This window comes from Biomphalaria glabrata, chromosome 9 (assembly GCF_947242115.1).
Source record: "Biomphalaria glabrata chromosome 9, xgBioGlab47.1, whole genome shotgun sequence".
NCBI classification, from domain to species: domain Eukaryota; kingdom Metazoa; phylum Mollusca; class Gastropoda; family Planorbidae; genus Biomphalaria; species Biomphalaria glabrata.
In genome coordinates, this window is record NC_074719.1 from 26,001,124 (window position 1) to 26,025,756 (window position 24,633).

Sequence of the window (24,633 nt, forward strand, 5' to 3'; positions counted from 1 at the left end):
GGCTAGCTCACATTAGACCCCCGTGCACTGAACAAATCCAATGGCTAGCTCACATTAGACTCCCGTGCACTGAACAAATCCAATGGCTAGCTCACATTAGACTCCCGTGCACTGAACAAATCCAATGGCTAGCTCACATTAGACCCCCGTGCACTGAACAAATCCAATGGCTAGCTGACATTAGACACCCGTGCACTGAACAAATCCAATGGCTAGCTCACATTAGACTCCCGTGCACTGAACAAATCCAATGGCTAGCTCACATTAGACCCCCGTGCACTGAACAAATCCAATGGCTAGCTCACATTAGACTCCCGTGCACTGAACAAATCCAATGGCTAGCTGACATTAGACACCCGTGCACTGAACAAATCCAATGGCTAGCTCACATTAGACTCCCGTGCACTGAACAAATCCAATGGCTAGCTCACATTAGACCCCCGTGCACTGAACAAATCCAATGGCTAGCTCACATTAGACTCCCGTGCACTGAACAAATCCAATGGCTAGCTCACATTAGACTCCCGTGCACTGAACAAATCCAATGGCTAGCTCACATTAGACTCCCGTGCACTGAACAAATCCAATGGCTAGCTCACATTAGACCCCCGTGCACTGAACAAATCCAATGGCTAGCTCACATTAGACTCCCGTGCACTGAACAAATCCAATGGCTAGCTCACATTAGACCCCCGTGCACTGAACAAATCCAATGGCTAGCTCACATTAGACCCCCGTGCACTGAACAAATCCAATGGCTAGCTCACATTAGACCCCCGTGCACTGAACAAATCCAATGGCTAGCTCACATTAGACCCCCGTGCACTGAACAAATCCAATGGCTAGCTCACATTAGACTCCCGTGCACTGAACAAATCCAATGGCTAGCTCACATTAGACTCCCGTGCACTGAACAAATCCAATGGCTAGCTCACATTAGACCCCCGTGCACTGAACAAATCCAATGGCTAGCTCACATTAGACTCCCGTGCACTGAACAAATCCAATGGCTAGCTCACATTAGACTCCCGTGCACTGAACAAATCCAATGGCTAGCTCACATTAGACTCCCGTGCACTGAACAAATCCAATGGCTAGCTCACATTAGACCCCCGTGCACTGAACAAATCCAATGGCTAGCTCACATTAGACTCCCGTGCACTGAACAAATCCAATGGCTAGCTCACATTAGACTCCCGTGCACTGAACAAATCCAATGGCTAGCTCACATTAGACCCCCGTGCACTGAACAAATCCAATGGCTAGCTGACATTAGACACCCGTGCACTGAACAAATCCAATGGCTAGCTCACATTAGACTCCCGTGCACTGAACAAATCCAATGGCTAGCTCACATTAGACCCCCGTGCACTGAACAAATCCAATGGCTAGCTCACATTAGACTCCCGTGCACTGAACAAATCCAATGGCTAGCTGACATTAGACACCCGTGCACTGAACAAATCCAATGGCTAGCTCACATTAGACTCCCGTGCACTGAACAAATCCAATGGCTAGCTCACATTAGACCCCCGTGCACTGAGCAAATCCAATGGCTAGCTCACATTAGACTCCCGTGCACTGAACAAATCCAATGGCTAGCTCACATTAGACTCCCGTGCACTGAACAAATCCAATGGCTAGCTCACATTAGACTCCCGTGCACTGAACAAATCCAATGGCTAGCTCACATTAGACCCCCGTGCACTGAACAAATCCAATGGCTAGCTCACATTAGACTCCCGTGCACTGAACAAATCCAATGGCTAGCTCACATTAGACCCCCGTGCACTGAACAAATCCAATGGCTAGCTCACATTAGACCCCCGTGCACTGAACAAATCCAATGGCTAGCTCACATTAGACCCCCGTGCACTGAACAAATCCAATGGCTAGCTCACATTAGACTCCCGTGCACTGAACAAATCCAATGGCTAGCTCACATTAGACCCCCGTGCACTGAACAAATCCAATGGCTAGCTCACATTAGACTCCCGTGCACTGAACAAATCCAATGGCTAGCTCACATTAGACTCCCGTGCACTGAACAAATCCAATGGCTAGCTCACATTAGACTCCCGTGCACTGTTCACGTGATACCCACGTAAACAGTTACCATAGAAACATTTGAACATCTAGACTATAAACTGCTATATGAAGACTTCTACTTTTTTATTTTAACAGGCTATGTCCGGGGTGACCCAGTCAAACTTATTTATCCAACGGACAGCTCTGGAAATATTTGTGGCGTTGACACCTACAAGTAAGGTAGTTTGAGAATATTTCACGAGAGTCTCCTTTAAAGACAGGCCTACGCCTTGACGCTGTTCAAATTGTTCTGTTCTAAATGTTTATTTGTTACTTTCACAGAGAGAAGAAATATTTATTTATGTTTGATATACTGAAGTGTGCAGAGACTGGCCTAGCTGTAGTCTCATTGGCTTGTCCAACAACACGGGTAAGTCGATACTTCACATGTGTTTCTTTATGTAGTAATACGGTAGTTGGTGACCAAAAATATTGCAGAATCTCAAGTATTAAAATGAATCGTAATTAATTTGGTATGTCTACATTTGTATTTCTTTTTTTATTGAGGCTTTAAATTTTTTTTAAACAAGGTCAACAACTAACAACTACGTGCCTTTTTTTAACGGGAGGGATAGAAATGTAAAAAATTAATGAACTGATGTCTTATCGATTCTATTAACTACTCTTATTAAAGGTGGTTTTCACGCAGAAGGCGTCGGTAAGGTGGAAGTCACCTGGTGTGGTTAGCTCATAGTGCCCCCCCCCCCAATCAGACTTTCTACACTACTCTTTCCTAAACAATAATCTATCGTAGCATTGCTAGTATTATTTTTATTTTTTGTGAAATTGTAATACAACAAATCTAATGATATTTTATTTAATAGTTATTATAATATTGTAGGGTTATTAAAATTAGCAACAGAATAACTCTGAACAAAATATATTATGTTCTTCAAACTTTAAAGATATCTTGTGGAAAATGTTATCTAGTCAGCAGAAGTGTTTTTGAAAAATGTTTGGCAAAGAATTTAAAATAAAACGAAATAAAAGATGTAAAACAACAAAGCATAATAACGTTTCATTGTTTCAGATCTGTGTAAAAACATGTCCTTCAGAGTACTGGTCTTTCATTCAAACGGTTGCCTTGGAGACCGCTGTCAACAAAGTGTTGGCCTCCGAAAGAGAGAAAATGATTTGCAAGTACAACGTTGATCCCCAGTCCGCCGCGGTGAGTAGAGGACAATGTCTGTAAGGCAGGACTTTCTAACGACATAGATTTCAAATCAAGAGCTTTTAAAGGACTCATTTATCATAAGATTTCAAATCAAGAGCTTTTAAAGGACTCATTTATCATAAGATTTCAAATCAAGAGCTTTTGAAGGACTGAGTTATTACTATATTGCTAAGTTGTCAGCATTGATTCTTGTCTTTCTAACGTTTTGAAGATAACTTTAATTATAAGTTCTTATGGAGTCTCTAAGTAACTTTTAGTTTATTCATTTCTTACCGTGTGGCGCTTCAGACAATCATCACTTTGAACCTGCCATCTGCTATCGACAGCTGGATGTCTGGGCTAGGAGCCCGCTGCTATCTACAGCTGGATGTCTGGGCTAGGAGCCTGCTGCTATCTACTGCAGGATGTCTGGGCTAGGAGCCCGCTGCTATCTACAGCTGGATGTCTGGGCTAGGAGCCCGCTGCTATCTACTGCAGGATGTCTGGGCTAGGAGCCCGCTGCTATCTACTGCAGAATGTCTGGGCTAGGAGCCCGCTGCTATCTACTGCAGAATGTCTGGGCTAGGAGCCCGCTGCTATCTACAGCTGGATGTCTGGGCTAGGAGCCCGCTACTATCTACAGCTGGATGTCTGGGCTAGGAGCCCGCTGCTATCTACTGCAGAATGTCTGGGCTAGGAGCCCGCTGCTATCTACTGCAGAATGTCTGGGCTAGGAGCCCGCTGCTATCTACTGCAGGATGTCTGGGCTAGGAGCATGCTGCTATCTACTGCAGGATGTCTGGGCTAGGAGCCCACTGCTATCTACAGCTGGATGTCTGGGCTAGGAGCCCGCTGCTATCTACTGCAGGGTGTCTTGGCTAGGAGCCTGCTGCTATCTACTGCAGGATGTCTGGGCTAGGAGCCTGCTGCTATCTACTGCAGGATGTCTGGGCTAGGAGCTCACTGCTATCTACAGCTGGATGTCTGGGCTAGGAGCCTGCTGCTATCTACTGCAGAATAACTGGGCTAGGAACCCGCTGCTATTTACTGCAGGATGTCTGGGCTAGGAGCCTGCTGCTATCTACTGCAGGTTGTCTGGGCTAGGAGCCCACTGCTATCTACTGCAGGGTGTCTGGGCTAGGAGCCCGCTGGTATCTACTGCAGGATGTCTGGGCTAGGAGCCTGCTGCTATCTACTGCAGGATGTCTGGGCTAGGAGCCTGCAGCTATCTAATGCAGAATATCTGGGCTAGGAACCCGCTATTTACTGCAGGATGTCTGGGCTAGGAGCCCGCTGGTATCTACTGCAGGTTGTCTGGGCTAGGAGCCCACTGCTATCTACTGCAGGGTGTCTGGGCTAGGAGCCCACTGCTATCTACTGCAGGGTGTCTGGGCTAGGAGCCCGCTGGTATCTACTGCACTATGTCTGGGCTAGGAGCCTGCTGCTATCTACTGCAGAATGTCTGGGCTAGGAGCACGCTGCTATCTACTGCAGGATGTCTGGGCTAGGAGCACGCTGCTATCTACTGCAGGATGTCTGGGCTAGGAGCCCGCTGCTATCTACTGCATGATGTCTGGGCTAGGAGCCCGCTGCTATCTACTGCAGGATGTCTGGGCTAGGAGCCCGCTGCTATCTACTGCAGGATGTCTGGGCTAGGAGCCCGCTGCTTTCTACTGTTCTTGTGCACAGAGCACAGCTCATAGGTGTAAGCAATGATAGGCTTCCTGGACAAGAAGTATGCTCTTAGCTCTGTCAATACGATGGCCCCAATTTTCAACAAATTCCACAGTCATCCCCTGCTGCCCTGCCCGCAGTAGTTTGAACTGGAACTTAATTACTTTCATTTCTGCAGGGCCCGAAACATATAAAACACAGTTATGAATGGTCAGAAAACCAAAGGAAAAAAAATCTCCAAAATCACCTGTTTAAATGTCCATTCATAAATTAAAGAATATCATTTTGAATAACCTCTATACTCTTTACTTAAAATACGATCAGACACATGGTATTACTGTCTTGTAGTATCTCCTATGCTCATCAAGACTGAAGTTTTATCTGTGCTTATAGTAATAATGCAGGGGTGGCCAACCTTTTTCGACCTAGGGGCCATATACATTTCAAAAAACCATGTCACAGGTCGCGTTATCACACAAATATCAGATCCTCTGTGGACTCATGGGCCTAGGGGCTGGATAGCACCACATAAGGGGTCGGATAAGGACCGCAGGTTGACCTGTTGCTAATATATCGACCATGGGCGTAGCCAGGGGGGGGGGCTCTCCCGATATGAAATCCCCCCCTCCCCCGCTTTGATTTTTTTTATTTTAGGTGAGATTTTAATATTAAACCATAACTTGCCCCAGCGCAGCCAAGGGGGTTTTTCAGTTAAATTCCCCTCTTCTATAAAACAAAACAAACAAAAAATAATGCAAACAACAATCCCCAAATTCCAAGAGCATAGCTAAGGAAGATTTTAATTTTAAAACCCCCTCCGAAATTTACTATAAAACTTCTCTTCAATATAAAAAAGCAAATTACACACTCTAAAATTTTTGAGCGTAACCAAAGGGATTTTAAATTTAAACCCCTCTTCAGCGGGGTTTGACGCTAAAAAAAAATACCTCATCGATATAAAAAAGCAAACTACACACTCAAAATGCTATGAGCGTAGCCAAAGAAGGTTTTGAGTTTAAACTCCCCTTCATCGGGGTTTGATGCTAAAAAATACTTCTTCAATATAAAAAAAAAAGTAAATTACACACTAAAATTCTTTGAGCTTAGCCAAGCCAAAGGAGGTTTTGAGTTTAAACCCCCCTCCTCCAGATTTTTTTTTTTTAGTTTAAAACCACTTCAGATTTTTTGAGTTTAAAATCCCCCTACAGAGAGTTTTGAGGTTGAAAACCCCCTCTTCAATATTATTCTAAAGCAAACTACAGTCACCAAATTCTATGAGCGTTGTTAAAAAAGAGAGGTTACAAAATTTCTACCAGTGGCTGGACTCCATTAATAAAGTGCAGTGGATGCCTAAATTGAAAGAGACTAAATGTGGCTCTACAAAGATGGCTAAGACGGATTTTAGGAGTCAGCTATAGAGATCGGGTCTCAATCAAGGAAATGCTATGCCGACCCCTTGGTAAGGTTGTGACAGAGCGTCGCTTGAGGTTTGCGGGACATGTATTCCGACAAAATGAATTACGCATAATAAAAGTTGCAATGACAAGGAGGCCACTACGAGGAAATCGCTAATAGGAATATCCTAATACAACTTCACGCCACACTTTCATAGAGGTCCTCAGAGCAAGTGGGAAAAGGCTTCAGACATTGCCAGTGACAGAATTTTGTTGAAACAGCTTGCCGCCCAATGAACCGAACGGCGCGGGAGGATCTAAGTCAGTAAGAATAGCACAGGTTTTGAAATAAAACTTTTAAATTGCAGAATAATGCACTGTAGATACCTCAGAATATGCATTTTTTAGGCTTTCAATACTGGAAATAGTGACGGGCGCTCCCCAGACCTCATTGCTGGCAACGGCGGGTAGTCTACAAATTTTTCACTAACTCCATAAAGAACATATTCTAGGGTATAATAAACGTCTTCCGAAAGAATGAAGAGTCAGAATGTAATAAAGATTAATTATATACACACACAAATATATATATATATATATCACCCCCATACCCCCCCCTCCGTAAAAAATCCTGGCTACGCCCATGATATCGACCATTGCCTGATGATAGCTGGAAATATAAAGGAATAAGTTTCTGTACTTGTGTGAAACTGTAAGTTCTGTATTTGTTAGTGTAATGCTTAATTAGTCTTTCAATTATTTAGGGCAACGAATTTTAGTCGAGGTCTTTTTCCAATACAGAAAACGGTTCAAAAATATGTCAAGGACGGTGACTGTGCTGCTTATTATGTCAAAACAACTTCCGGTTAGTGTGAACTGATTGCACTTGATATTAATTATCTTATTTTTCTAGAGCTTGGGCATCTGTACACGAGACATATAAGCAATACATTTCTTAGTCAGAAACACCAACATAAGCAAAACTTAGGCAACACGAACGTAAACAATACATTTCTTAGAAACACACAAACATAAGCAATACATCTCTTAGAAACACACGAACATAAGCAATACATCGCCTAGAAACACACAAATATAAGCAATACATCTCTTAGAAACACACGAACATAAGCAATACATCGCCTAGAAACACACAAATATAAGCAATACATCTCTTAGAAACACACAAATATAAGCAATACATCTCTTAGAAACACACAAATATAAGCAATACATCTCTTAGAAACACACAAATATAAGCAATACATCTCTTAGAAACACACAAATATAAGCAATACATCTCTTAGAAATGTGACAGGTGGGGTAATGTGACGTGTGTTTGGCGCGTTTTATGTCTAGGGGATGATTATTTTTAAAGCTATCACACACCAACCTATCAGCATATGAATCGGGAGCAGACACGCAACGAGACAAAGCAATGAAAGATAGATACAAAAGTTAAAAATGAAGAATATTATTTACATAAATATACATATAAGAATAAAAAGGGGGAGGGTTTGCTTCTATCTCTAAATAATACTAGATTTAATCATCACTCTTGCATTTAATAAGAGAGTATGTCACTTTGTCCTCTGACTTAGCTGGTTGTCCTGTTGATGTCGCAGCTGGCTGGGTCCTGGCTTGAGGTTCTGCAGCTGGAGGTGGCGCTCTAGCGGATAGAGGGACGCCGGTGATATAGTTCTTGTGGAGTCTCAATCCCAAGTTCTAGTATCTGTAGTGGGCACAGTAGGGCGGGAGGCCGGCTACCGTGGGCACAAGGTTACTGCGGGCAGAGCTGATCTGCCGTGGGCAGCGTAGTTGACAGGATATGTCCAGTGAGTTGCAGAGGGTTGGCGTAGCTATGACGTCTCACACAGATCTGAATCTATAGGGACGTCGCACCTAATAGCTTGACAGGTGGGCTGTCGAATAGGCGGGCAATGCCGATAGCGCCAAGTGGTAGAGTTGAGTAGATCTCAGTAGGCAAGTGCAGCGCTGAATAGCACTAAGCACAGATGCAGGTAAATAGATCGTTGATCCAAAAAATAAATAGGCAGGTAAATAGGCAATAGACAGACACCTGAGGGAGGTTGCGGATAAATAAAGATAAGTTAGGACATGTCTCTCATACATCTTATCGATGCCCTCGACTGAGGTGCATTCGTCAGATTGGTGAAATTGCTTTAGAGCACAATGAGGAGAGGATGACAAATGGGATTTGGAAAATAGATGGCAGATAGTAGCATTATATAAATGTACATAAAAGGGGAAATACTAATATAAAAATGTACATAGAAGGGGAAATAATAATCTGAAATAAACAACACAGTGAAAGAGAAGGGGGGGGGGGGATGGGCGGTGGTCAGCGACCCAGACGATTTGTTTACATATGACCGTGGGTCGAGAACAATGGAGCGCGCTTGAATGGAGAGGGTGTCCGTTCAAGCGGCGCAACTCTCATTAGAGTAAAATGAGTAAAATGAGTAAAGGGGAGATAATTCATTACAGGGGAGATAACTCATATCTCCTTTCTAAGCGCAGTATTAGTGCGATAGTAAAATTATCAAGGGTGAAGTAGACTTGAGATGGGATTCGCACTTTGGGAGGTCAATGGGCGTGTTTGTCCTCGTGGTCTCCTAGATCAAAGAGAGACATAGGAGAAAGGGGGGGGGGGTGACTTGCATTCCACACAAGGTGGTGTCCACTGCGGCTGTCAGACATCCTGCCGATAAGATCAAAGAGTCTGTGCGTATCTTTGCCCCGGTCAAGGGGAGATAAATTGAAAGACGTGGCCTAGCTATCTCCAATGAGGTCAACTAAGTCTAGCCTGGAGCGGAAAAGGTGTGGCGGGTGAATAATTTAGGGGTAGGATGGGGAAATAATTAAAATAAAATAAATAAATAATGAAAAATAATAATTAATGCTGTGATAAATTTGAGTGACTCTGACAGCGAGTTTTTTGACTTGTCACAAGAAACACACGAACATAAGCAATGCATCGCCTAGAAACACACAAACACAAGCGATACATCTCTTAGAAACACACAAATATAAGCAATACATCTCTTAGAAACACACAAACATAAGCAATACATCTCTTAGAAACACACAAACATAAGCAATACATCTCTTAGAAACACACAAATATAAGCAATACATCTCTTAGAAACACACAAACATAAGCAATACATCTCTTAGAAACACACAAATATAAGCAATACATCTCTTAGAAACACACAAACATAAGCAATACATCTCTTAGAAACACACAAATATAAGCAATACATCTCTTAGAAACACACAAATATAAGCAATACATCTCTTAGAAACACACAAACATAAGCAATACATCTCTTAGAAACACACAAATATAAGCAATACATCTCTTAGAAACACACAAATATAAGCAATACATCTCTTAGAAACACACAAATATAAGCAATACATCTCTTAGAAACACACAAATATAAGCAATACATCTCTTAGAAACACACAAATATAAGCAATACATCTCTTAGAAACACACAAATATAAGCAATACATCTCTTAGAAACACACAAACATAAGCAATACATCTCTTAGAAACACACAAATATAAGCAATACATCTCTTAGAACCACACAAATATAAGCAATATATCTCTTAGAAACACACAAATATAAGCAATACATCTCTTAGAAACACACAAATATAAGCAATACATCTCTTAGAAACACACGAACATAAGCAATACATCTCTTAGAAACACACGAACATAAGCAATACATCTCTTAGAAACACACAAATATAAGCAATACATCTCTTAGAAACACACAAATATAAGCAATACATCTCTTAGAAACACACAAACATAAGCAATACATCTCTTAGAAACACACAAATATAAGCAATACATCTCTTAGAAACACACAAATATAAGCAATACATCTCTTAGAAACACACGAACATAAGCAATACATCTCTTAGAAACACACGAACATAAGCAATACATCTCTTAGAAACACACGAACATAAGCAATACATCTCTTAGAAACACACGAACATAAGCAATACATCGCCTAGAAACACACAAACATAAGCAATACATCTCTTAGAAACACGCTAACATAAGCAATACATCTCTTAGAAACACACAAATATAAGCAATACATCTCTTAGAAACACACAAATATAAGCAATACATCTCTTAGAAACACACGAACATAAGCAATACATCTCTTAGAAACACACGAACATAAGCAATACATCTCTTAGAAACACACAAATATAAGCAATACATCTCTTAGAAACACACAAATATAAGCAATACATCTCTTAGAAACACACAAATATAAGCAATACATCTCTTAGAAACACACGAACATAAGCAATACATCTCTTAGAAACACACAAATATAAGCAATACATCTCTTAGAAACACACAAATATAAGCAATACATCTCTTAGAAACACACGAACATAAGCAATACATCTCTTAGAAACACACGAACATAAGCAATACATCTCTTAGAAACACACAAACATAAGCAATACATCTCTTAGAAACACACGAACATAAGCAATACATCGCCTAGAAACACACAAACATAAGCAATACATCGCCTAGAAACACACGAACATAAGCAATACATCTCTTAGAAACACACAAACATAAGCAATACATCTCTTAGAAACACACAAACATAAGCAATACATCTCTTAGAAACACGCTAACATAAGCAATACATCTCTTAGAAACACGCTAACATAAGCAATACATCTCTTAGAAACACACAAATGTAAGCAATACATCTCTTAGAAACACACGAACATAAGCAATACATCTCTTAGAAACACACAAACATAAGCAATACATCTCTTAGAAACACGCTAACATAAGCAATACATCTCTTAGAAACACGCTAACATAAGCAATACATCTCTTAGAAACACGCTAACATAAGCAATACATCTCTTAGAAACACACAAACATAAGCAATACATCTCTTAGAAACACACAAACATAAGCAATACATCTCTTAGAAACACACAAATATAAGTAATACATCTCTTAGAAACACGCTAACATGGAACATAAGCTATACATCTCTTAGAAACACACAAACATAAGCAATACATCTCTTAGAAACACACAAATATAAGTAATACATCTCTTAGAAACACGCTAACATGGAACATAAGCTATACATCTCATAGTTACAAACACATGAACATAAGCTATACATCTCATAGTTACAAACACATGAACATAAGTAATACATCTCTTAGAAACACGCTAAAATGGAGCATAAGCTATACATCTCATAGTTACAAACACATGAACATAAGCTATACATCTCATATTTACAAACACATGAACATAAGTAGACCCAATGCATTGCATAGCGAAATCCACATGAACATGAGCAATACATCTTATAATGAGAAACAGTGACATATCAGTGGAAGGTCAACTAGAGTATTACGATACTTGCGGGTATTTTGATGAAGCTCTATAATTTCACTATTTTTCATTGCTTTGGTATAGAAGATGGAAGCATTATTATATTGTTATTTAGAGACTGTATGGAAAATATATACTCGGCATATTTGCCTTGTTAATTACTGTTTACCAATGCACTGATTACATTGCAGTAATGAACTACTGTGTACCATCCATATTTGTGGACATTGTCAACCTAGCAGCAGACATAACATATCAGTACAATAACAAGAGTTATGCTATCACTGATTCTGGGAACAGCAGTGTTACAGGGAGAAAACTCAGTGATGCCAGCTAGTAAGTTACGGTTCCTCATTTACTTTCTTAACTAACTTCAATCCTTCAGCGCCGTTCGGCGAATTGGGCGGCAAGCTGTCTCCATAAAGATCTGTCACTGGCAATGTCTGAAGCCTCTTCCCACCTGGTGTCCACTGCTCTGCGGTCCTTCATGAAAGTGTGGCGCCAAGTTGTACGAGGACGTCCCTGTTTGCCCTTTCCTCAAATTGGTCTCCATGTCATCGCAAACCTCATGCGACGCTCTATCACAGCTTCACTAAGTGGTCGACTCTAGTTTGGCAGATTTTCTTGTTTGAGACCCGATCTCTATAACTGACCCCCTAAAAACGTATTAGCCATTTTTGTTGAGCCTACTTAATTTTGGCAGATGACTTCCATGTCTCGCATATATATGTTGCTGTTGGGATGAAGATTCCTGATTTAGCAGACGTGAAAATATTATCTTATCTTATATATTACAGACGTTACTTCAAAAAAAAAAAAAAAAAAAAGAAGATAATTACGTCCTACGCATTTCATATGTCAATCTAGTCATGCATGTTAATCAATGACTTAAACTTTGTCAAGTCATTGGTTTTCCTGGCTGAATGACGGTCAAGTATTTTGGAAATTTGTTAATTATAACACTCAACTTATGACTTCGCTATGTCATTAGTCTGTCCTTTTTTTTCAGTTATCTGTCGCTATGTCATTGGTCTGTCCTTTTTTTTCAGTTATCTGTCACTATGTAATTGGTCTGTCCTTTTTTTTCAGTTATCTGTCGCTATGTCATTGGTCTGTCCTTTTTTTTCAGTTATCTGTCGCTATGTCATTGGTCTGTCCTTTTTTTTCAGTTATCTGTCGCTATGTCATTGGTCTGTCCTTTTTTTTCAGTTATCTGTCGCTATGTCATTGAGCTGTCCTTTTTTTTTTTCAGTTATCTGTCACTATGTCATTGGTCTGTCCTTTTTTTTCAGTTATCTGTCGCTATTTTATCAAGTCAAGGAATTCGTAGACCTGGTATTTAAAGATATTTTAGCATCATGGTGGATGATACTAGTGTAAGTTAAGGATAATTATTTTTTTTTTAAAGTAGCATCATGGTGGATGATACTAGTGTAAGTTAAGGATAATTTTTTTTTAAAGTAGCATCATGGTGGATGATACTAGTGTAAGTTAAGGATAATTAATTTGTTTTAAAAGTAGCATCATGGTGGATGATACTAGTGTAAGTTAAGGATAATTATTTTTTTAAAAAGTAGCATCATGGTGCATGATACTAGTGTAAGTTAAGGATAATTCATTTGTTTTAAAAGTAGCATCATAGGGACTTGATCTAGTTTTTTAAATCTTTAATTTTTTTCTGTAATAAATGTAATATGTTGAACACAATAAGCTAAAAGTATGTTTTATGCCTTGAAGTACAATGATGATGACCTAATTTTTGTTTTTCTAGAGGATGTTTCGTTTCTTTACTACTTTGTATGCTGTGGATGTTCTTATTAAGATGGCTGGCTGGCATCATGGTGTGGGCCACTTTAGTTTGCATTTATGGATTATTATCTTTTGGTAAGTTTTATGGATACTGAGAAATTGTTTTGCTAAACGATTCTGATATTCTCATAAATAAATCAATTGTAAGAGTTGAATCATAGATAGACCATGTTAGTTGATGTTGCTGGTATATTTAGTGGAAAAAAACAACTAAATATGATTTGAATGATATGTTTATGGCTTATTAGGCTATTTGATTTTTTTATACATATCTACTTTTAAAAGAACAAAAACTTTACATATAAATGGCTTAAGATGGGGTAAATTCATATTTACAGATTAAAAATAACACGGGAATGATGTGGTTAGCCAACTAATCAGTTCAGTTTACCACAAACACAAAGTTGAATTGGCTTAATCACACACCCACCCTTTACCTGTGACTTTTTAAATATTCAATCATAAACATCAATATTATGTTGAGTTTTAAATAGTAATACAAACAAGTCTTTTTATTTTTCCCAGCTTGTTATTATTGTTATAATGAATACTACAGACTGAAGGCATTAAATGCTACCGAAGAATATGGCATTTCACAAGCTTTTGCCATGAATTTTAATTACTATTTGTCTTTGAAAAAAACATGGCTTGCATTTGGTAAGTGGAATTCTTCAAGGAAAATCTGAATATCTTTAGCAAAAATGCTGTCCTAATCATTTCCAGATCAATTTATTTTCTAAACATTTGGTATGAAGTTGAAGACAGAGTTGTTGTTCCTGTTTATTTCAGGTTGTGCTACAAGTACTTTGCTCATTCTTCTACTTTTCTTGTTTTTATTCCTGGTCAAAAGAGTCTGTATAGCTATTGAACTTATTAAAGAAGCCAGCAGGTTTGAGACTTACTCTACATGTTATTAACAAAAATAGTTTTTATTTTTTACTGAGTCAGATAGCTTAACAGAATTATGTCTTGTGAAGACTAGTAAACCCTTTGTAATGAATCTTTTTTTTTTAAACAAAGAATACAATGTTTGTTTTCCCATGAATTCTATCATCAGTTAATATAAACATTCATGTCTGCTTCAATGTTTGACAATCTTTTGAAGTGGATTAACCAGTTTGTTTTCAGTTTTTTCATAAAATTGACTAGTGGTAAGGCACAAAACATCTTCCTGAGGTCCACATTTCTCATCTAATCTACCAACTTAAAATGATGAATTTTTCACTTGTGTGAAATGATGAAGACTATTGTTTGAAATGATTTTGCAAATAGTCACATAAAGATTGAGCTAGCAAGTCTCACTTTTGATTCAGACTAAATGCACCACACAAGATCTGTTGACCATCTTTCGCCATTCCTCTTTGTCTTTTGCCTTGGACAGAATCTCTTTCAATTTATTTCCTACACATAGAAATGAAGGCTAAGTAATAAAACTAATCCAGAAGCAGGCCACTAGTGCAGTGTACTTCAGCAACAACATTGAAGACTGGTTTAAAATCACAGTTGGAGTGAGACAAGGCTGCCTACTTTCACCAATTCTTTTCAACATCTTCCTTGACAGGATAATGGAAGATGCTCTAGAGGTTCTGTAAGCATTAGAGGATGAAGAAATATTAACTTGCACTTCACGGATGACAGATTGTCTGGCAGGGGCAGAAGATGAGCTAGTTGACTTGAGGATGTACATATACAGGACTTCTGCAGCATATGGTAAGCATATCAATGCCAAAAAAACACAAATCATGACCAATAGTCAACAGAATTTTAAAAGTAGCTTTAAATACCTTGGAGCTATTGTCTCAAATGAAGGAATCTAATCTGAACTACTGGTCAGAATTGCAGTCTACAGAAGCACTTGTAAACCTTAAAACAATTGGGAAAGACAAGCTTTATAGTCCTCGACATCAAAATGTGCTCTCTGGTCATGGCCACATTCTTCTATGCTTGCAAAACTAGAGAGGAGGATCCTAGCAATGGAATTGAGATGCTACAGAAAGATCCTAGGTATCACTTATAAGACCAAATCACAAAGAAGAGATTATAAACATGATTAATTCAGTAATTGGACCCCATGATAACCTGCTAATGACTGAAAAAAAACAACAACTAAACTTTATAGCCATATCACAGGGTTCACAAAGTTCCTTCAGGGAAAAGTGCCAGGTAAAAGAAGAAGAGGCAGACAGAGAAAGGGATGGGAAAATAACATAAAAAAATGGACGGTGAAAGTCGGTCAAAAGATCTTGTGTGATGCCCCAATGGTTCATCAGAATAAGGGATATATTAAAGCGAAGGAAATGTTGAAAGCCTTAAAAATTAGACCATCTTTGTGCTAGCTTCATTCGCTTTATAGTTTCCATCTATTTACTCAGTTTTTTGTACTCTTAAAAATCTTCCTGGGATTACACAATATTGAGGATAGTATTTAAATGTTTTTTTTAGAAGGCAAGTCCAATTTTGTTATAATGCTTCTGTTTCTCCTCTACAGAGCTATTGGTTACATGTTTTCAACACTATTTTGGCCACTTGTTCCTTTTCTTCTGCAAGTTATTTTTCTTGTGTATTGGGTAGCCAGCGTCATGTATCCTTAACCAAAAATCCATTTATGTCATGAAAAATATATTGAATCTATACACAGTCAGTTGTCAATTTCAATTTTTGGATCTATTAACTTAACATTGATTTATTTCAATTAAGGTTTGTTGAAATAGACTGATTATGAAGCGCAAAATGATAAAAAAGAACTACCTAATTATTATCAACATCAATTGCATAACATTCTTAACAAAAAATCCAGATACATTGCTTCAATGGGTCATTCCCAATATTACAGCAATGCAACAAATACCAGCACCAACAATATCAACTACTACCTCTCTAGAGTTCCATGTCAGCCTGATGTAAGATTATAGAGACTTCATTCAAGAGACTAGAAATTTTCAATAATTAAATTTGCATTAAAGATAATTGTTAAACAATCTAAAGAAATGTTTAGTTAACTAATTAGGACATTGCCAAAGAAACATTAGATTATTGCTCTAAAAAATTAATTTTTATTAATTTCAACTATTCCAGTAGCAAAATCATTTTTATTAAGTTTTCAAATCATTTGCACAGCTGAAAACTTAATTTTTTTTTCCATGAAGTCTTTGGATTTATCATCTTTTTTTTTTTACACCAATAAGTGTGTGTTGATGCTAAGTGGTTGGTATGTAACTCTTTTAAAACAAAACAGTATAACTTTTAGTTATAAATATACACAGATTCAACTTGAAAGTATATATGTATATTTAGAAACACAAATGAAACGATAATTTAAACAAAATAAAATACATTAAATATACTGATCATTTCTGTCGCAAGTCTCTTGCAGGTTCACCTCACTACAACAGACAAATGTTGTGATTTCATCAGAATCTTTTTTACCCAACACAAACAAACCATCAGCCCACCATTTCTCATGGTTAGATCAGAACACACATATAAACTCCATAACAGTGTTGCAACCATGTCATAAGTAAAATAACTAGCACAAAATAAATTCTTTAAAATATTTTAAATTTCCAACTCTCTAGTGTAGTATGTGTCATGTTTTATCAACTTAACTTCACCTTAAATTTTACATGTATTTGTGAAACTCATGTCTATAACAACCTTAAAGGTTATTTCATTGTCAGAATTTAAAAAAATGACAAGCTGTTGACATTCTTGCAAATTATTTTTTGTAAAACAATTCAACTGATTTATATTTTCCATACAATTAATTTTTTTATCATCAAATTAGTTTATTTTTAACTAAATTTGTTTGTTTTAATGTACTCAACATTATTTTTTTGAAGAACTCAACTCTCGGAACATTGTGTGAATTTGTGAAATATGGTGGAAATGAGTGAGTTTTATGTATTTGAATAGGGAAGTAAATTATTTATTCAAATAATTAAAAAGTTAACTGCAAACTTTTGATTTGGTAATGTTCCCTAAAAAAACCAACATAAATTGCATACTCTATGAGGCAGGATCTATTAGTAACACTATCATTTTGTTTTTGATATTACAGATATGTCATTCCTATGGAGGTGTTTATGGTCTTCATGCTACTATGGACACTTAATTTTATAGTAGCTTTAAGTCACATGACTCTAGCAGGTTCATTTGGCTCATACTATTGGAGTTGGGAGAAACCTAAAGATATCCCAGCATTCCCTGTTGCAATGTCTTTATTTAGATCATTTAGGTGAGTTCTGCATTCTTTATTTATTCATAGCATGACTACTTTCACTAGGATCTTACAGGGAATTTCACATTTGAAATAGCATAAAAGCAATGTGTAAAAATATCAATCAGTGAGCATTTATCACATTTTAATCTGTACTTGTATTTTTCTCTTTATAATATACACAAAAAACTGATTAAATATTTTCATTACAATTAATTTCAGGTATCATCTTGGGTCCCTGGCCTTTGGCTCACTCATTATTGCTATTATTCAACTGATAAGAATCTTTCTTGAATACTTGGACTACAAACTGAAAGATTCTCAAAACAAAGTGGCCAAATTTATTTTAATGTAAACAAGCTAAAATTTTTGTTTAGATGAATGATTCTTTAAAACCAATACTTTATTGATAACCCTAAACAAGATATAAAAATCTTTTTTTTTTAAAGAAAAGATAATCTAAGTGGAAGAACTCAACACTTACAACTAAATATCTCTATAATGTAGAAGCTATTTCCCTTATTTGATAAGTAATTAATTATTTAAAGGTTAACTTTTTATTGATTTATATTGTTTGGTATAATAGATAATTGTTTTAAGTTTTAGCTAAGGGGACAAAACCCAAAATATTTAGTGATATCTGTGAATACTGAAGGATTACTTTCCCTTCTTAACATCAAACAAGATAATTTATTACCAGTAATTATTTGAATAATTGTGTTTTTTTTTTATTGATTCATGTATTGTCTTACTCTACAGTCTACACCAATGAATAATTGTGTAAAGTTTCAATGATCCGAGAATGGGTGTGGGAGAAATAACCTGTACAAACTTTTTACCAGACAGACAGACTGATGGAAATAGTGAGTTGATATAAGCTTCTTAAAATGATGTCTGCTTCTTTTGTTTCAACAAAAAAAATTAGTTTCAGTAAAACGAAGCATTGAGACCTTAAAAATTATACTATATTATATTTTGTTTTAATATAAAAGCTTTATTTCATTTTCATCAATAAAATCTCATATTATTTTCTCAACAGATGTTTAAAATGTTGTTTTTGGTGCCTTGAGAAATTTATGAAATTTATTAACAAAAATGCCTATATTTTGGTTAGTACCTTTGTTTAAAATAAGCAATAATTATGATACTTTGTAAAATGATAAAAAAACATAAATAATGTATACATTTTTTTTTTCAGATTGCTATTCGTGGGAAAAACTTTTGTATTTCTGCTAAGGATGCATTTTTTTTAATTATGAGAAATTCTTTAAGGTAAACTCATGCATTCATTATCAGACATTCAATATCTAATTAATTTCAAACATTCTTTATCATTCATTAATAATTATCTAATCAATATTCGATATTCAATATCTGACATTCAGTTTCGGACATTACTTTGAACAAAAAATGATGTAATAACATATTTTATTCTATTTCATTTTAAAACAAAAATTATTGAATTGTATTGTGAATTTTGAATGAACCTATATTGTTTCTTTAAAACAGAGTTATAGTCCTTGACAAAGTGACAGACTTTCTTCTGTTTCTCAGTAGAGTTTTGGTCACTGGAGCAGTTTGTAAGAGACTTTATTAACATCAGTAAATAAACAAACTAAAAATAATTCTTATAAAAGCTTTTTAGTTATTACCATTACAAAACAAGTGTTTAGCTTTTAATAAAATATCAGTCCAATGAATACCCTAGAAATGATTTTATTATTAATATTAATCTTCCTTCAACAGTCACTATGTCCTTCTTTTGGTTTAAAGGCAGCATCAATTTCTTTGACAACTATGTAGTGCGACCTAATTTAAATTATTACCTTGCACCTGTCATTGTAAGTATGTCATTCAGATTATCTCATTGTGAGTATGTCATTGTGAGTATGTCATTTTGATTATGACATTGTGAGTATGTCATTGTATGTTATTGTGAGTATTGTCACGACCTGGTACAGGCCTGGACGGTCTTGACTTGGTCTCTGCCTCTGTGTGTTGTAGATACCTCTTCTGGTACTACTATAATGGTCTTGAATTGGTCTCTGCCTCTGTGTGTTGTAGATACCTCTTCTGGTACTACTATAATGGTCTTGAATTGGTCTCTGCCTCTGTGTGTTGTAGATACCTCTTCTGGTACTACTATAATGGTCTTGAATTGGTCTCTGCCTCTGTGTGTTGTAGATACCTCTTCTGGTACTACTATAATGGTCTTGAATTGGTCTCTGCCTCTGTGTGTTGTAGATACCTCTTCTGGTACTACTATAATGGTCTTTGTTTTCTTAATAAAATACTTTCACACGCGCACTAGATTTGCTGGTGCGTAAGAACACTAACATACTGAACTCTCCGACCACAACATTTAGAATCATTAATAGACTTCACTGGTAGCAGACATGGTTTTTATTCACATTAAATAATTCACAAAAGATATTGGCGACTTCAGCCATCACAAATTATACATCCAAAGAAATAACTCTGCTTACTTAATAGTAATTATTTTATACTCAAATATTATACTCGAGGAGATTATTACACTCCTCTCTCTACAAGAGTCCAAGATCAACTAACTGAAATCAGCCCGTGGTCAGTTGCAGACCCAAAATGTCCTCGTGCATTGGCACGAAGTAGTTACATGATTACTAAATCACTACAAGTTCAGCTTGTGTCACAGTGGTTCTAAAACTAATGTGTGACAAGTATGTCATTGAGAGTATGTCATTGAGAGTATGTCATTGTGAGTATGTTATTGTGATTATGTCATTGTGAGTATGTTATTGTGATTATGTCATCGTGAGTATGTCATTGTGAGTATGTCATTGTGAGTATGTCATTGAGAGTATGTCATTGTGAGTATGTCATTGTGAGTATGTTATTGTGAGTATGTCATTGTGAGTATGTTATTGTGATTATGTCATCGTGAGTATGTCATTGTGAGTATGTCATTGTGAGTATGTCATTGAGAGTATGTCATTGTGAGTATGTCATTGTGAGTATGTCATTGAGAGTATGTCATTGTGAGTATGTCATTGTGATTATGTTATTGTGATTATGTCATTGTGATTATGTCATTTTTTATCATGTGAGTATATCATTTGGAAACTTAAAATAATTTAAAATGTTAAAAATAAAAAAAAAGAATCTAACCTTGCGGTATGACATCAAACCTAAAATCTCATCTAATAGTGACAAGGTATCCTATAATGATGACAAGATTAATGCATTATTGATCAAACATATTCAGCAACAATGAAATCCAAATATCAAGATCAAGAAACCTTTAATAAATCTTATCTTATCTTATATAATACAGACGTTACTTCAAAAAAGAAGATGATTACGTCCTACGTCCTAAAGACATAAATGAATATGAAAGAAAAGAATGTATTTAGTAATGATTATTAAAACTAACGAATCATCACATTGGCATTTTGTATAAAATAAAGTAAATACAAATTACCGTGCAAGCATCATTACTTTTTTTTTTAATCTTATAGGCTATATATTTTTAAAAGCCCTCACTCACTAAGCACTAAATCTCCCACTGGATGTGATACATCACTTGAACCTGTTCTCATTCATTTGTGGTCTACAACAACGAAGATATTTTCATGATCGAAACCGCAGTTTAATTTACCAAAAAAAAACACTATTTTTTAAATTTGCGATTTCAACCCTACGTGTTTTGTTGTTGTTTTTCAGCCGACGTATTGAGCACTACACTATTCCCATTTTTAAGCATTTTAGTTTTTATGCTTTATGTGCTCACATATTAAAAACACATGGTTAGCTCAGTCGGCAGAGCATCATACTTTTAATCTGAGGGTCAAGGGTTCAAGTATCTTTTTTATTTTCATTTATATTTTTAAATAGGGTTTTTCGGAATAATTCAATCTATATATAAATTAAAATGGAATTTATAACCTCGATCCTGGTACAGTTAAGATGTTTTTGAACACTTTGAAAACACCAGAGAGACTTTCAAACACTTCGATTCTTCTCTTTCTTCTAGCCAGCTTTATTGCTGCTGAGCTGTCAGCTCTTTGGCAGACTGTGCCAAGGAAAAATAGTGTGCTCTTCAGTTGTTCGAAGAATACTTAGAGATTATGTGGAGAACTATTTTTAAAGACACGGAATGTGTGTGGGGAAATAAGTGATACTGGTAATCGAACTCGCAGTCAAAAAAGTATGTTTTGGAAGGGATAGCGTTATAAAGCGAGATGTAACAGTAATGAAAATTCAAGTGTTTTTTTTTAGGGGGGTGGGTTTCGGGGGGAGGGGTCGGTGCGTAAATGGGGGGGGGGAGTGATATAGACTTTACAGACCAGAAGTGAGTGTGTTTGGGAGGGCCTTAATATTATTAGATTGTTATGAGTAAGAAAGAGGGACTATAGCAATAGCAAAATTAGCAATATATAGCCTGGGATGGGAGGAGTCAGTGGGTAAAGCTAGTACTTTTATAAATCTAAAATTATTATTTCAAATATTGTTTTGAAATTGTAAATTCATTTTAAAAAATCATATTTGAATGTTTCTTTATAGATTCAAACAGTCAGCACTTATTTAATGACTTGTGTATTCTTTGGTGTCTACAACATGGCAGTGGATACTTTATTTCTTTGTTTTTGTAAGTAATTTTTTAATCCAACAATCTTTTTAAGAGGTATAATAGCTAAGTAAAGAAGGTTAAATTTTATATTATCTATAAGTTATAAAACCTATATATATTTTTTTAAAACTTTCTTATCAAGTGGAGGATCTTGAAATGAATGATGGGACAGCAGAGAAACCTTATTTTATGAGCAAGGGCCTGATGAAAATATTAGGGAAACGCAATGTTGGGAACTCACCTTCAAGCAGACCTGCTCACACAGCTCGAGTGACTCCTGAACGAAGGGGAAGACCACTCCCACAGCCTAGAGCTCAGTCAAGGGCATAGGTCACATTATCAATCAAAATCCAACCTCTCAACTATCATATTACTGTAACTAGTCTGATCTAGAACTTTTATAGGTTTCAAACATAGACTTTTTTATTTTATAATATATACAAGTCCATGGTTTCAAAATTCAGCACTGTAGTGTACATTGCAACAATTGGAAATGTTTGTGTACTATTAATGAGCTTTATCAGCCTTTATGTAAATGGTTTACACGAATTTATCTGTTTGTTGACATGCTATTGCTTTTACACATTTTATGACTAAATCAAAATTGAATACAACATTTAACCCATTAAAAAAATTTGTATACATAAATATCTGATTTGATTTAAAGAAAACGTTTTCGTGATTAATTATTGAGAGGACACCACAAACGAGACAGCAGATTTATCTTTAAGGCCCTGGGCTACTGCTGAGGAGTGACGTAGACGGAATAGTTCGCGGCCATTTCATCTCTGGTCATTTCATTTGCGGTCATTTCATCTCCGGCCACTTCATTCCTGGTAACTTCATCCATCCAACAAATATAAATTGTAAAAAGTATGAAATTAACAATATTTCATGTATTTATTTTTATTTAGATGACAAAAAAAGTGTGACACATTGTTATGAACATAAAGATAAGAGAGTCGAGAACCATGTCTGTATAGTATGGCTTGAATACACTGAATGACTACACATTTCGTGAACACATTCTCACGGACGAGTTACAAGCACATGTAAACATAAGAACGATAACCGATACAGAATACAATTTTCATAACACACATTAAATAAAAATATAATTTAATGTCATATAAAAGTATAACATGTACAGAGCTACTCATTATTATGTTCTTCGAATTCAGTAACATAGGCTATTGATATTAGATTGATTTGAGGCTATTGATAGTAGATTGATTTGAGGCTATTGATAGTAGATTGATTTGAGGCCATTGATAGTAGATTGATTTGAGGCTATTGATAGTAGATTGATTTGAGGCTATTGATAGTAGATTGATTTGAGGCTATTGATAGTAGATTGATTTGAGGCTATTGATAGTGGATTGATTTGAGGCTATTGATAGTAGATTGATTTGGACTTCTTGGTCAGTGTTGCATATTTCTTCCTTGAACATTCTTCAGAACCTCAATTTATAATTCAATGTTAGAACGGGGATAAATCAAAGCGTATAATATAGGCGATATCAATTGATGCTATGAACAGTGGCGTCACTAAAGTCGCTGTCACCCGGTGCGGTAAGCTCAATACAACTGTAAAGGTAATTCATTGATGGATTAGGGTTAGTGACGGGGGGGGGCTAGGGGGCACGATGCCCCGGCGCTACCCTCAGGATGGCGCCACACATCGAGAGTTGCCTATGTATGTTCATGGTAAAAGGGAGAGGTAGGCGCCAATAAATTCCTTGCCCCATGCGCACGTTTTGCTCACTACGCCTCTGCATTGAGTTGAACATTTTAATTAGAAATTATGTAAGAGCTCCTTACGGGAAAAGGTTTTAAATTATACTAGTGATTCTCAGCTGCTTCCGAAAAGGCGAATCAAGCACTGAACAGGTTTATATGCTGCGAAACACCGTGGAGCAAAGCCTGGAATACCAACAAAGGATGTTGATCAGTTTTGTAGATGTAAAACAAACTAGTTTGATCGGGTCCCTCGTAGTCACTCTGGAAAAGAGCAAGAGAATAAGGGATCTCGCAACAAGTTATCCAGATTCAGCGACATGTCTAAAGCAAATTAAGCTGTTGTGTCACAACAGACTGAGGAAAACATCGAGACGGATATGAGATAACGGTGTATCTTATCCCCATGTCTCTCTCTTGTAGCCATCGACGATGTCATAAAAACACATTGAACAGGCTGCATTCGGGTTCCCATGGCGTAAACCAAACCGAGTTGGATTTTGGAGACGA

The 24,633-nt window shown here is 36.7% G+C and overlaps 1 protein-coding gene across 3 annotated transcripts in view; it reads left to right on the plus strand.

Annotated features, from left to right (window-relative positions):
• Positions 1-23,034, plus strand: part of LOC106072546 (choline transporter-like protein 2) — a 35,863-nt gene extending 12,829 nt beyond the window's left edge. For 2 of the 3 annotated variants that reach the window (XM_056040867.1, XM_056040866.1), the window contains exons 5-24: positions 2,185-2,263; positions 2,371-2,458; positions 3,119-3,256; positions 7,111-7,174; positions 11,944-12,088; positions 13,045-13,128; positions 13,524-13,636; positions 14,087-14,218; positions 14,351-14,450; positions 16,050-16,142; positions 16,359-16,461; positions 17,401-17,450; positions 17,619-17,795; positions 18,000-18,128; positions 18,817-18,886; positions 18,976-19,049; positions 19,287-19,357; positions 19,524-19,618; positions 22,320-22,404; positions 22,529-23,034. In XM_056040867.1, coding sequence (XP_055896842.1) covers positions 2,185-2,263; positions 2,371-2,458; positions 3,119-3,256; positions 7,111-7,174; positions 11,944-12,088; positions 13,045-13,128; positions 13,524-13,636; positions 14,087-14,218; positions 14,351-14,450; positions 16,050-16,142; positions 16,359-16,461; positions 17,401-17,450; positions 17,619-17,795; positions 18,000-18,128; positions 18,817-18,886; positions 18,976-19,049; positions 19,287-19,357; positions 19,524-19,618; positions 22,320-22,404; positions 22,529-22,716 — 2,078 coding nt within the window. In that variant the 3' untranslated portion in view covers positions 22,717-23,034. Of the gene's footprint in view, positions 1-2,184; positions 2,269-2,370; positions 2,459-3,118; positions 3,257-7,110; positions 7,175-11,943; positions 12,089-13,044; positions 13,129-13,523; positions 13,637-14,086; positions 14,219-14,350; positions 14,451-16,049; positions 16,143-16,358; positions 16,462-17,400; positions 17,451-17,618; positions 17,796-17,999; positions 18,129-18,816; positions 18,887-18,975; positions 19,050-19,286; positions 19,358-19,523; positions 19,619-22,319; positions 22,405-22,528 lie in introns of all 3 variants that reach the window. The other variant, XM_056040868.1, reaches the window with a different exon arrangement.
• Positions 23,035-24,633: the final 1,599 nt, after the last annotated feature.